The 13,386-nt window shown below is 42.4% G+C and overlaps 1 protein-coding gene across 9 annotated transcripts in view; it reads right to left on the minus strand.

Annotated features, from left to right (window-relative positions):
- MAGI2 (membrane associated guanylate kinase, WW and PDZ domain containing 2) overlaps positions 1 to 13,386 on the minus strand; it is a 1,339,556-nt gene that overhangs the window by 80,313 nt on the left and 1,245,857 nt on the right. For all 9 annotated transcript variants that reach the window (XR_005982860.1, XM_041723679.1, XM_041723675.1 and 6 more), the window contains one exon: positions 1,425 to 1,563. Coding sequence is in view for 8 of the 9 variants with exons in the window: in XM_041723679.1 (XP_041579613.1) it covers positions 1,425 to 1,563 (139 nt within the window). In the remaining variant the exon portion in view is untranslated. The remainder of the gene's footprint in view (positions 1 to 1,424; positions 1,564 to 13,386) is intronic.

Below are 13,386 nucleotides of genomic sequence, written 5' to 3' on the forward strand. Positions count from 1 at the left end.
TTTGTTAGGACATAAGAATAATATTAACTCTATGGAAATTCCTTAGCTCACATAACAGGTCTTGTCATAGAATGAAGCATACCATTAAACTAAGGTATTTTTTAGAAGTGACAAACTCTCATAGGACAGCTTGATCTTACCAAATCACTTATTTCTCTGGGGTACAAAAAGTTAGTTCTTTACAAAGGGAGTAGCGCTGGTGCCATTGAACAGAATCAGGCCTGTGCTTATTGCTAATATTAATATTCAAAAATATTTTATTAGATCCAGGCATTAAGGATGGGAACCTGGGATGAAATCTTTCCTGGGGTTTAGAGCCAGCCCTACAGAAGCTTTTCAATGCTTTCCTTAATTGATTACTTGCCAATCCTTTTGGGGTTTCAAGATTCTAAAAACAAAGTTTTTAAGGGCATTTGAATTCAGATATTGCAAATGAACTCAGGACTATCCTGACCTACCAACTTAAGGAAGTTGCCTAAATGTCAATTTAGGCAAGTTACTCTTAATTAAGATAAGTAGAATTTGAGAGAGAAAGTGCTATTTAGAATTTGTGTGTGTGTGTGTGGGGGGGAATTGGGGGGTAGAGGATGGAGGGATGAAAGTAAGAGTCCATTTATCTCTATCAGCAATTTGAGCTAATTATTCAGGACCACAGTTAGGTCCCATTGCCTTCATGTGGACACATATCACCAGCCTGGCTCTTCGCTGATACCTGTCTTGGTGACGCTCCTTGAGATTAATTACAGCCCAGCTCAGGAGCTGAGGCTTCTCAGGTAATGACCATCCAGCAGTTTCTTATTAAAGCTGTCAGTGGTGCCTTAAATGGGTTCCTGAGAAATAACACCGTTAAAGACCTCTGAAGGCAAATCTAATGCACGTCTATGTCTTCCTAAAAAGCACAGAGAAGCCCAACGTCAGAGTGAATTTCTGGACTATCCCGAAGTGCCAAGAAAATGCAACCACTGCGTGAACTGAAGTTTACATTTTCATCTTCCAACCTGAAGACTGTTGCTTGTCATCTGGCCCTAGTCACACACCCTCCAGGGCAGTGTGATACATGAGCGATTTTAGGCAAAAATTGACAAATTACTGTGGACTCAAATGAACAGAGGACTATTAGTCAAATTGCAAAAGTTCTAATGTATAAGTGGTGGCTGGATCTCCCTGCACACTCAGAGATGCCCTGAAAAGTCCTCTATTTGCTATTTTAAACATCACTTAACCAAGGGAGCCAAAGAAAGAGCTCACATACAGAAATCTTGTGCTTCAATGTACATATGCGTATATATATATATATCTATTGATAGCTAAATATATATAGGTAGAATTGGAGAACTGATATAGTTTTACAAATAAGCAGAGGCATTTACAGTACACAGAAGAAACAACAACAAAAAAAAGGTGAATGAAAACATGAAACGTACCATACTCCGGGACTTGCCCCGTCCCGCGCTTCAGCAGGAGACGGACCCTTCTTCCTCCCGACTTGATGAGTTCTATTGCTCTGGCGTGGGTCATGTCCCTTGTGCTCTCCCCATTGATCTCAATGATTTGATCTCCTACCTGTTAATTAAGGAAACATTAACTCAGCCAAAGATGGTTCTACTCACACTGCGTTTCCAATAGATTAGAAAAGCATCCTTTAGATTACCAGTTTTCAGAGTGCATCTGAACAATTTGGTTACAGCCTCCTGCTTCTTAGAAGCAGCTAATTCCCATCTGCATCCTGAATCTGACCACCAAACTTGATTTACCTTTATAGAAAGTAAAACGTCAGATCATAAAGTTGGGGTGAAATGTTACTTCTTTTTTGTCAGTGTGGCAGAGGCATTAAACTTGAAGCATTTTTCTTTTTAAAATTAGGAAATATGTTTGATACCACAATTCCAAATAAACCTGGTATCTCTGCTTTGAAGCAAGAAGTAAATATTTTAAGGCCCTTTCATTGAGCACAGTGCCAGCATTGGGCTTAGTGCAGCATTTAATTTGGCATGTTGGATGGGATGATTGGTTTTGGGCTTCTCTGAGAATTTTTATCATGCATCATTTAAATTTCCCTGGGTGCTATTGTAATATTGCCTTCTTTGTAAATATGGCTGCTTGATATTCAAGTTTGATGATGAGTTTTCTATCACAGTCCTTTGAATTAAAAATGAGATCTTCCATTCTCCACACATGACTAAGGCCCTTGCTAAATCTTTGCCATGCTCACACCTGATTGCCATAACTGTTTGGTTAAATACCAATCCCTCTCGGATTGTTAGAAATGCCTGGACTCCATAAGCAATTCCCATTTAGCCTTTGTGAATAGATACCTGGAATAAAAGGGGTTCAACCACAAACACATCATGTAACTCCCACAGTACTATTACTGTCAGGAAACTTTGAATTAAAATATGTTTCATTTCAGGGATAGTCACTTAAGAGAAATTAGCCAGGAAAAGCACAATGAGCTGCTTTGCAAAAATGCTATTTTACTTGGGTCCCTTAAAGCAGATCTCAGCCTAAACTCTATAATGCAGACAGAATTGCAAATAAACTCTGTAGCAGAGCATTATCAAGATGGGTGCTGGGCAAGAACAGGAACAAAAAGTGGCCATCGCAATGGCAAGATGGCACTACAATAAGACCACTCCCCACCCCTAAAGGGAGAAAGAACAAACACATGTTTGTTGTAGCAGGGGAGTAACAACTCTATCATCTGTCTATCTATCATCTATCTATCTATCTATCTATCTATCTATCTATCTATCATCTATCTATCTATCTATCTATCTCTCTATCTATCTATCATCTATCTATCCATCATCTATCATTTATGATTTATTTGAGAGAGAGAGAGAGAGCAAGCAAGCAAGGGAGGGGCAGAGGGAGAGGAGTGGAAGAGTGCCAAGTGGGCTCTGCACTGAGCATGGAGCCTGACTCAGGGCTTGATCCCTGACCCATGAGATCATGACCTGAGCCAAAGCTAAAAACTGGATGCTCAACTGACTGAGACATCCAGGCGACCCTTTTTCTTTATTTAAAGAGGATTTTCTATGGATAAGGACTTCAGTGTAATGAAGGTAAAGACTTCCCCTTCCCCTTTGTGTACAATTGTCTCTGAAAGTATAGTTTTTGGGCAGTGGAAGAAGTTTGCCTCAGTGGTACGACTTCCACATTTCACAGAAGAATCATGAACATCAGGATTAATTAATTTGCTTTAGGGGGCAATGTTGCAACATTTTTCTTCAGGACCCCTTAATTACCTCCTTTCCCACAAAATAGGCACAGCCTGAAGTCGAACAGCTTATTGGAGGCCACTGTATCCAAGCCAGTGGCAGAGACGGGACCAGTTCCTACCCATGACTGAAACCTCATGGTGTGGTATTAAGTTGTAGAAGTAAAACAAAAGTTCCAGTGAGGTTGTAATAGAGTCTTCATTCTTAGCTCAGCTTCTCTGAGCTTCATACTGACACATCCACGTGAGTACTGCACATCTTCACCTGGATGTCCAATGGACAACTCCAGCTCAACACTAGCAGACTCGGCTTACCATTTTGATTCCAAAGCAGTTTTTCCTCTTAATTTCTAAATCTAGTAAATGATATCACTACTCACTCAAGCCAGAGTAGTGAGGGTCATGCTGGGTTCATTTCTTGAATGTCTCTACATCAGTCTCTGGGTCCTCATTTCTATCTCATTGCTAACTATTGCAATTGAGGCCTTTATCTGGCTTTCTAATATTCTCCTGTCACCCTCCCATCAATATCTTCTTCTCTTTGTCACTAGAGTCATTCTTCTACGAGGAATCTCCCCAAATGCTTCATGCCTAGTGAAGCATCCAGGGTTTTCCATATGCTACTGTTCTCTTTGCCTTCCCTTTCCCTGTATGCCTGGTGATCTCCTGATTTTCCTCAGAGCCAATCCAAGCATCTTCCTCTCTGGAATTCCTTCCTAGACCTGTCTTCTCAAGAGGATGCTTCCAATCTCTGTATTCATTTGTCACTGCACCCCACTCTGGTATTTATCACACCTTGCTATACTTATGCTTTTCTGTATTCTCTCCTAGATTTGGAGCTTCTTCATTCATCAAATGATTTCTGGGCACCTGTCATGTGCTAGACAGTCTACTAGAGAGATAAGATAGAGATAAGTGGTATAGCTTCTATCTACAAAATATTCTCAGTTTAACTGGAGAGAAAGTGGGTAAATGATTATTATTCAATATATATTTGGTATGACAGAGATATTAACAAAGTGCTAACAGAATAGAAAGGAGGGTCATCTAACTCAGAATGGGCATGCTGGTGGTCAGGGAGAGCTTTGTGGAGATGGCAACATCTTAACTGAGTTTTGAAGTATCAGTAAGAATTCCTTGGGTGAAGAAGGAAGAAAAGCATTCTAGGTAGAAAAAGCAGCATGTGCAAAGACCCCAAGACTTTAGACCATGGTATATTTGGGGGACTGTCAGTTTATTCTGCTACTCAGGAATCCAGGCTTTATTTTTTTTTAAAAAAATATTTTATTTATTTGAGAGAGAGAGAGAGAAAAAGAGAGGGAGAGGAGTATGATTGGGGAAGAGTGGAGGGAGAGGGAGAGAATATCAAACAGAATCCATGCTGAGCTTGGAGCCTGACATGGGGCTTGGTCTCACAACCCTGAGATCAAGACCCAAGCTGAAATCACGAGTCGGATGCTCAACTGAATGAGCCACCCAGAGACCCCCAGGCTTTATTTTAAAGGCAACAGTAAGGCACTGAAAATTTTAATCAGCTGGTAACCTGACCAGGGAAGCAAAGTGGTGGCTAGAAATTTCCCTGAGGCATTAGTATGGAGAGTGGGTTGGAGAGAAAATGGGAGCCTGAAGAAGGGAACTGAAGTTGTGAGGTTATGCTGTCTGTCCAAGTGAGAAACTGGGAGGTTGTGAAGAAGGGAATGGTGGGGCAAATGAGGGCAGGGAATGGGTCCTTTTTATTTCATTTTATTTTATTTATTTTATTTTTATTTTTTAAATTTCATTTTATTGATTGATTGATTGATTGAGCAGGGAGGGGCAGAGAGATGAGGAGAGAGAGAAAATCCTAAGCAGACTGTCTGTGGAGCATGGAGCCTAACAGGAGGCTTGATCCCATGACCCTGTGATCCTGGCTTGAGCTGAAACCAAGAACCACTTAATCAACTGAGCCACCCAGGTGCCCCATGGGACTAGGGGTTCTTATTAACGATATATCTTGTATGGTATGCATGGTACATATTTGTGAATGAATGAAAGCATTTATACATGGCGTTTATCTTGAGAATCATGGGAGAAGCGGTTATAAGCAGTCTTGACCCCCAAATCAACCCTTGACAGCCACCATTGCCTGAGGACACCTCTGTCTTGAGACAGATGCTGCAGCAAGAGTCATGTGGAAGGCAAAGGAATCTCATGGTGTCACAGAAATAGTCACATGTCATCTGCATTCTGGCCACATACTTGAATATAGCAAGACTTAGAAAATTTGATGTTTTTATTCTCTTGTGCATTTCTTATGTTCCCTTTGCCCTACTAAGAGCTCATTAGAACCAAGGGAAGAAACATTAGTATGGGAGAGAGAAATGGTAGGGTGGAAGACTGCAGGGGTGGCTGAGAAGCAGAGGGGTTCCAGGGCCACATGGGGGCTGCTCTGATATCTCCTATACAAGAGTTTCAGGGACAGGGCTCTGGGAAGAGTGAGAGCTATTATTTTTATTGAGCACCAAAGAGCATGGCCTGACCTCTTTTCATGGCAGATGTCCATACTTTTAGCTTTCATTGCAGGGTCTCCTCAGAAGGAGAAGAGACCACCTTTGATGCTGTTTGGAGCGATGATCCTAAGCCTTCATCTAAGACTTCCAGTCTCTCCCAAGTCCTCTCCCCATGACAGGATACTGGAGGATGTGGTCTGTCAATTTCTTACCTCATTGTAAGCAATGGAAGATTGGGAATAGTTTGAGATCTTACCAAATTCAGAAAAAAATCTGGCATGTGTGGGAGGATGCTTGTCGGGTAATAAGATGGAACTGTTGTCACTGTCAGAGACTCTGAATCTTACAAAGTGTTCTGGGCAGATGACAAAAGTGGGCCAGCTCATTCAGACCTACCGTCACTAGTAACAAACTCAGTGCAGGCACAACTCAAGACCCCTGTTCCTCTTTGTGAAAGACAGAAATTGTACAAAAGGTTTAATTTTTATTTTCACCCCACTATTAGTAGTATGCACAATCATCTTAACTGGGAATCCCTAAACATTTAGGGATGTGATTCCTTTTGCTTCCATCCTTTCTATCTGGATGTATAATGAGAAGAGTTTGTCAGGGGCAGAAGAAGTTCTCTGGTTACCTTCCTACCTCATCTGACTTCATTGCAGCTGTCAGGATGTGGCCATTGAAGAGCACCACTCTCCTCCCTCACATGTGAATCAATTAGGGGAATAAATTTGATAAAACCAATGGTAAATTTGTGGTCCTTTCAGGGATGGAGAAAAAAGACCAGTTGTTATTCTGATGCAGTCTTTTCTTTCTATGCTTTCTGTTATAGGGCTATCTTCAACTAAGCCATGTTACTAAAATGGAACTTTAGAAATCTCTACTTATCCGGGCACCTGCACGGCTCAGTCGGTTAAGTGTCCAACTCTTGATATCAGCTCAAGTCTTGATCTCAGGGTCGTGAGTTCAAGCCCTGCATTGGGCTTCATGCTGGGTGTGAAGCCTACCTAAGGGGAAGAAAAAAAAAAACCCAACAACTGCTTCACTTGTTCTTAGAGAAGTTTTAAAATATCAAGTTCCTGTTAGAATTGAGAGAGAGAGAGAGATGGGAGGAGGAAGGGTATGAGGAGAGAGAAAAAGGGAGGTGGGGAGAGAAAGAGGGAGACCTGAAGTTCACCAGTGTGTATGCATTAATTTGTGTGTGTCAAGGAGATGTCAAGTTTAGGAAACTAACCAAAAGACTTAAGATAAACTTCTAGGTATTAATTTTTTTTCCTATGGGAAAAGTACTTATATCTGTGTTTCCCTTGGGGCAACTAAAAATGCTGTAACAATGTCTTAGGGGCAAAGGATGAAATAAGACCGTCCTCTCACAAACTGATGGTTGGCTGAGGGAATGGCAGGGGGGGTGATGGGCAAAATGGGTGAAGGGGGTGGGAGGTACAGGCTTCCCATTACGGAATGAGTGTAAGTCCCAGGGATGAAAGGTGCAGCATAGGGAAGAGAGTCAATGGTACTGTAATAGTGTGTACGGTGACAGAGGTAGCTACGGCTGTGGTGAGCACAGCATAACGCATCGACTTGTTGAACACTGTATTGTACTCCTGAAGCTAATGTAATGTTGGGTGTCAACTATACTTCAACTGAAAAAAAAAAAGAGAGAGAGAGAAAAGAAAAGAAAAAAGGAAAAAGACAAGACTGCCCTCTCTCGGCACAGCCTAATAAGATCTGCATTTCTACTCCCACATTTCCGCTCATACATCGTGGTGGAGTTTTTTCTTTAACAAACCTATTACCAAATCCTTGAACTTGCCAGGGGCTCTGCAGGCCAAACTTTTTCCTCTTCTTATTAAAAAACCAAGGCAGGAAAAGGTAAACGTTTCAGTATTTCTTAAGTGGTTAATAGTTCAAGTTGTAAGAAAAAAAAAAACAACTCTATACTGTGCGCACCTTTGTAGCCAAGTCGTAGAGAAACTATTTGGTTTGGTTCAATGAAATCTTTATAAGAACTCATTAATCCTGGATTTATTTTAGCCCCGAATCACGGTCGTTCCTGCTCAAGTCTTGCTCCGACATCTCACAAACATGCTTAACGGATTGTAATCACTTAACTGCCCTCACACTACTCCTGCACCACAAGAACCTATTTTGCATGATTATACATGACTAAAACCCTGGGTTATAATTAGGAGTGAGGATTGGAGCTCTTTTAGAATTTTATACCAACCAACAATGGATATCGCTCTTCCTTATTTCATGGAAGACTTAGCTGTGGGCCGTTATTGTGGCTAATGATCTGAGGTCACAGGTTAGCTCCATCAAATTTCTCACACACAGGCTGGCTTCTCTCGCCAACTCAACACCCCTCATGGGCAGGGAACGTACCCACCATCCTTTTGTCATCCACACGGTTCCTGACAAGTAGGCCCTGGCTGGATCACAGTTGAGTGCATGGCTTAGGTTTGCTTTTCGGTTAGAGTAGCTGTCTGTATTCTCACGACACAGTGAGTTCAGCTTTAGTGCATCTCAGCAGATCTTAAAGCTTTCTTGACGCGCTGCCTTATGCCCTTCCAGCTACATCATAGCAATTTCAATAGCACTTAGAGGAGGCCAAGGAAGTCTCAGTAATGGTGACCTATAAAAATTGGTGGAGACAGATAAAGCAATGGGAAACAAATGCTAAAGGATTGAAAGAAAACAGAATGGAGGCTGAGTGTGAATGAAATCATAAAGTGCCAGGAAAAAAAAAATCTGAATCAGGCTCTTCGCTGCTGCCCACCATGGGCATCATCACCAGGTACTCTGACAATAGGACATCTAGGTCCCTGGAGCAAAGGGGACAGGCTGATTTTCAACTTGACGGTGTCCTTTAATATGCAGTGGCTGTCTTCGCAAATAACTTTTGCTGGCTATTATTTAATAGCCATTACTACGGTTAAGATGTTTTCTACGGGGTTACCCTGAGTGTTTTGGCTAACCTTCCCGGTTCTTCCACTAGGCTGGGGCTTGAAATGGATGATAGCTGAGCGCCTGTTAGAGGGCCTGGCTCTTGTTAGAAACTGTTGGGCAGGACCGCCTCAGCCAGGCACGGGAGCAGGGGTTTCCAGAGGGAAGGCTTCCAGCCCAGTTGGAAACCGAAGCACAAACTCTGTGACTTTCACTTGCCTCAGTTAATGCATCTGTCAAAAACTGTCTGAAATCCTCCTTATACTCTGTTCTAGAAAATGACTACTTACAAGGAAAGCATTCCAACAGCTCTGAAGAAACTTCATCCAAATGCAAGTGTGCAATGGCCTTTCTGGATTTTCAGAAGGGTCCTTAATCAAGGCTATGCCTGAGCACGTACCTGCTGAGGAGGGCCACGAAGGTGAGGGCAACAGGTGGAAATGCCAGGGGCTGCTGCAGAATTCTGAGGGGTTCTCTCTTGAGGCGGGTGATGTACCTAGTTCATATTTCCCCTTCAGAAAAGACTTAGTCGCAGATCAGACAATGCTCAGACTTTGACTTGGCCATAGTGCCCGGTGGGAGGGGTGCTCTCTTGGCTGGCCATTCAAACCAGAGGGCTGCCTTTGGTTGGAGATTGAGGGGGAACTCTCCATTCAGAAGCCCTCCCACCTCTCATTCTTGTTTTTAAAATCCTCTACTTAAAATATGGGAATATATATAAAATTTAAGGATGATGCACTGCCAAGTTGCGGAAGTCAAATCTAAATTACAATTTGATATCTTTCCCAGCAAACTTTTCTTTTTTCCCTGTCAAATATTACCAATACTAATCGCACACAGAGAATTTTATTAGATTACTTCCTTCTAAATCTCCTTCCTTTTCTAGGGCTTTTCACGGGTGTTGGGTTCCATTCTTCAAGTACTCCGTTCCCCTGCTCTGTGCATGTTCCCTGATGATCTCTTTCCACCTGTCTCTTTCTGTGCCCTTTGTCTAGAATCGGCCCTCCTCTCTGCAAATAGCTGAATCCTCCTCATGCCTTCAGATCCGCCTCGGGTATGGCCACATCCAGGATCCCACCAGTCTTGGTTGGGTGCCTTTTCTTGGTGTTTCTTTAAAAGTGTTGAGCTTTGACTATCACTACATTGTAACCTCTCTAAGGACAGAGGCTCAGCCAGGTGCATTATACCCATACACATTTGTTCAATAGATGGATGTATGATTGAAAGAAAAACATTTTCAGGAGCTGTTATTTTTTGACTCTTTGCTCCTTATTGTATAAACCAAATTTAAACAAGATCTATAAAAAATTTAAGTTTGGTTTCATGATATATGTCAACCAGGTGTGACCATGATCAAATAACAAAGTATAGGTAAATGCCTTGTAAACTCTAAAGTATAAAATATAATCCTGTATCATTAATTCTCATAGTTTTTATTGTTATTGTCCTTGTAATGGTGGAGGAGAGAAAAAAATGAAATAGCAGTAAGCTTTTAATAATGAAACTAGGAGAGAAGGAGCTGGGCAACTGGGGATATTTAATGGGGGAAACGAGGCAAATGTTTTTCTTAAAATATCACTGAGAAGTTGGAAACTCAAAAAATATCTGTTAGTTTTGCACTTTAGGAATTCCTATGGGATGTTGATGCTATTTTTCTGTTTTTATTCTATGATTTTAGATAGATAGTTCTTAGAAAAAGAATCTCATTGAATGCTGGACAGCTAATCCAAACCCTCAGCTAGGACAGATGGATAACTTCCATTGTGGGGACAGATGTGAATGCAAAAAAAGATTTTAAAGACAAGCTGGTTGAAGCTAAATATTTTCTATGAAGGAAAAAATAACCTTTTCACTTTCACGTGCCCATTGGACAGCTTAGGCAAGAAGAGACTGGGGAAACATCTGGAAATTACCCACCTGAGCAGAAATAGAAAGCTATCATTGGCAGTTCAGCTAGCGGCTCACCCATTTGCCCAGAAATCACTTTTGTTAGGTCATGAAGTCAGTTTCCCCATTTGATTGAAAAACAACCGAAAGGAAATCAAAGAGGAAATTTTCTATTGTGGACTCTGTGTGGGCCATCCCTTCCCTTCCCTGCACGTAACTGAGGGAAAATGAGGGATTATTGTTCTGCATACTTCTAACCAGGCATACGCATTAGGCTTTGTTTGATGAGTGTGAGGTTCAGGTAACTATTCCTGGTCTTCCTGAAGAAAACCTGCTTGCATATTGCATTTACGTTCACTTTCTGTGTGTCTGAGCCAGTTCCACAGCTGACCCTTCAGAGGTGTCAGTGGAAAAGCATATCCAGATGGGTCTATCAGTCAGCTGGGGGGCTGCAGATAATTTAGTGATGAGACTATTTCAGCGGTGTGGGCAGGGTTCTGGAACCGACGAGGGCTGTTGAGGCTCTGAAGGTAGAGACTCTTAGCACCTCTCTCTCTGGAAAAGCCTGGAAGTTTCAGGGGCCTAGTGAGAACTGGAACCATGAAAGGGGGCTGCTTGATGGGAGCCATCATTGTAGAGGGACGGGTGCCGTGAGGCCCAGAGCATGGGGGCCAGGAGCAACAGACACTTCTGTGTGGCAGACAGAATAATGTCCCCTCTTTCACAAGATCTAGTCTCTGGAGTCTATGAATATGTTACTTTACAGGCAAAGGGGTTTTGCAGATATGACCTTGAGATGGGAAATGAAGGACCTTGAGATGGGAAGGTCATCTATCCTGCATTGTCCGGGTGGCCCTAGTGTAATCACAAGGGTCAAAATCTGAGAGACAGAAGACAGAAGGATAGAAGCAGAGGTGCTGGTACCGAAGACAGAGTAAGGGGCCGGACGCCAAGGAATGTAGATGGCTCCAGTAGCTGGGAAAGGCAAGGTAATGGATCCTCTCTTAGAACCCACAGAAGGAACCGGCCTTGCTGGTAAGACCATTTGATTTCAACCCACTGAAACCACTTTAGAATTCTGACCTTCCAGAACTTTAAGATAATAAATCATTGGTTTAAGCCACTTAATTTGTTATTTGTTAGAACATGATTACACTTTCTCTCTTCCTGCCCTCTGATCTTCTGCTATTTTTCTCATCAGCAAAGTCCAACAGGAATCTAGAAGACAAGAGAATTTGTGTGATGCAGGCAAGGATCCATTCCCCAGGATACAGAACAGGGAAAGAAGGAAAGACAATGGATCGGGGAAGAGGCACAACAAAAGAACAGATTTTAAAACAGTGAATGAATATGATGTATGAAGGCTGCTGTGGTGGGAATGTTTATATCCCCTCAAAATTCATATGTTGAGATCCTAACCCCCAAGGTGATGGTATTAGGAGGCGGGGACTTTGGGAGGTGATTAGGTAATGAGGATAGAGACCCTGGAGAGATCCCTCGCCCCTCCTGTCATGTGAGGACACAGGGCTAGGAAGCAGGCTCTCACCAGACACCAAATCTGCTGGTGACTTGATCTTGGACTTGCAGCGTCCACAATGATGAGGACTAAATTTCTGCTGTTTATAAGCTGCTCAGTCTGTGATATTCCGTTATGGCAGCCCAAAGAGACTAAGACAAAGGCTTTACAAAATAATTCAAGAATAAGACATAAAAGTCGGGTGGTGGTAAACTTGTCCATATTGGAGAAGCTAGTTTTGGAAACCTTTATTTGTTGAAATATCTCTTTTCCTCTCTCTCCTCTCCTCTCCCCTCCCCTCCTTTCCTTTCCTTTTTAAATTTTATTTGAGGGAGAGGTAGAGGGATGGGGAGCCTGATGCAGGGCTTGATCCCAGGATCCCGAGATCATGACCTGAGCCGAAATCAAGAGGTGGATGCTTAGCTGGCTGAGCCACCCGGGGGCCCCTGTTTAAATATTTTGCTTTTATGCAAATAGTCTCTTCAGATAGCATCATAGAAAGACAAAGGTTACTGGGTTGAATATTCTTTTCAAAACTGCTCAAGGTTTCAGAGTGGACTTTGCATCTAGTCGGCCTCCAGCCCCTTCAGCTCGACTTCTGCTCTGTTGCCGGCAGCAGCTGCTCATTTGCTGTTTCTCTTCCCTGCATTTCCCATCCCTCATTTCTCTCGTCTCCCTCTTCTTTTGGTCTATATGGTTGCCACAAACATCTTTTAAAGCTCACCTCTGTTTGGTCTCTCCCCTTCAAACACTTTCCCATATCACCCCCTTTCTTCTTAAACAGAATCCAAGCTCCTTGACACAGTGTCATGATCATTCAGGACCTTGTCCCTTCATCCTTCCAGCCTATTCTCTTGTGTTTAATCTGGCTTCCCATTCCTCCATTCTTCTTTGGGTTCTCTCATGCCTGCATTTTTGCTCTTACACTCACCCCTGCTAGTGATTCTTACTGTTCCCCTGACCCCTTCAATCTCCTCTTGTAATCATGCCCATTCTGCAAGATTCCTCTCAAATCCTCCCAGAGGCCTTCTCCAGTCACTCCAGGGGAAAGCTGCCCTCCTTTCTCTCAGTGTCTTCTGTGCTTTAGCTACACCTCTCTTTACCGCTTACTGCAACCCTGCCTTTCATTCTGGTGATCTGTGTATTTATTGAGCCCACTACCATTTCTCACTTCTGTATTTACCAAATTATAAGCTCCTGGAAAGAGGGATTGTATCTTTGTACCTTCTAGTAATAGCCAATACATTGCCTTAAAAATGATAGATAATAAAAACTTACTGGTAGTGGGGACAAAAATTGTTACTGTGTAAGATAAAAAATGATTATTG

The sequence above is a fragment of the Vulpes lagopus genome, chromosome 11 (genome assembly GCF_018345385.1).
Source record: "Vulpes lagopus strain Blue_001 chromosome 11, ASM1834538v1, whole genome shotgun sequence".
NCBI lineage: Eukaryota > Metazoa > Chordata > Mammalia > Carnivora > Canidae > Vulpes > Vulpes lagopus.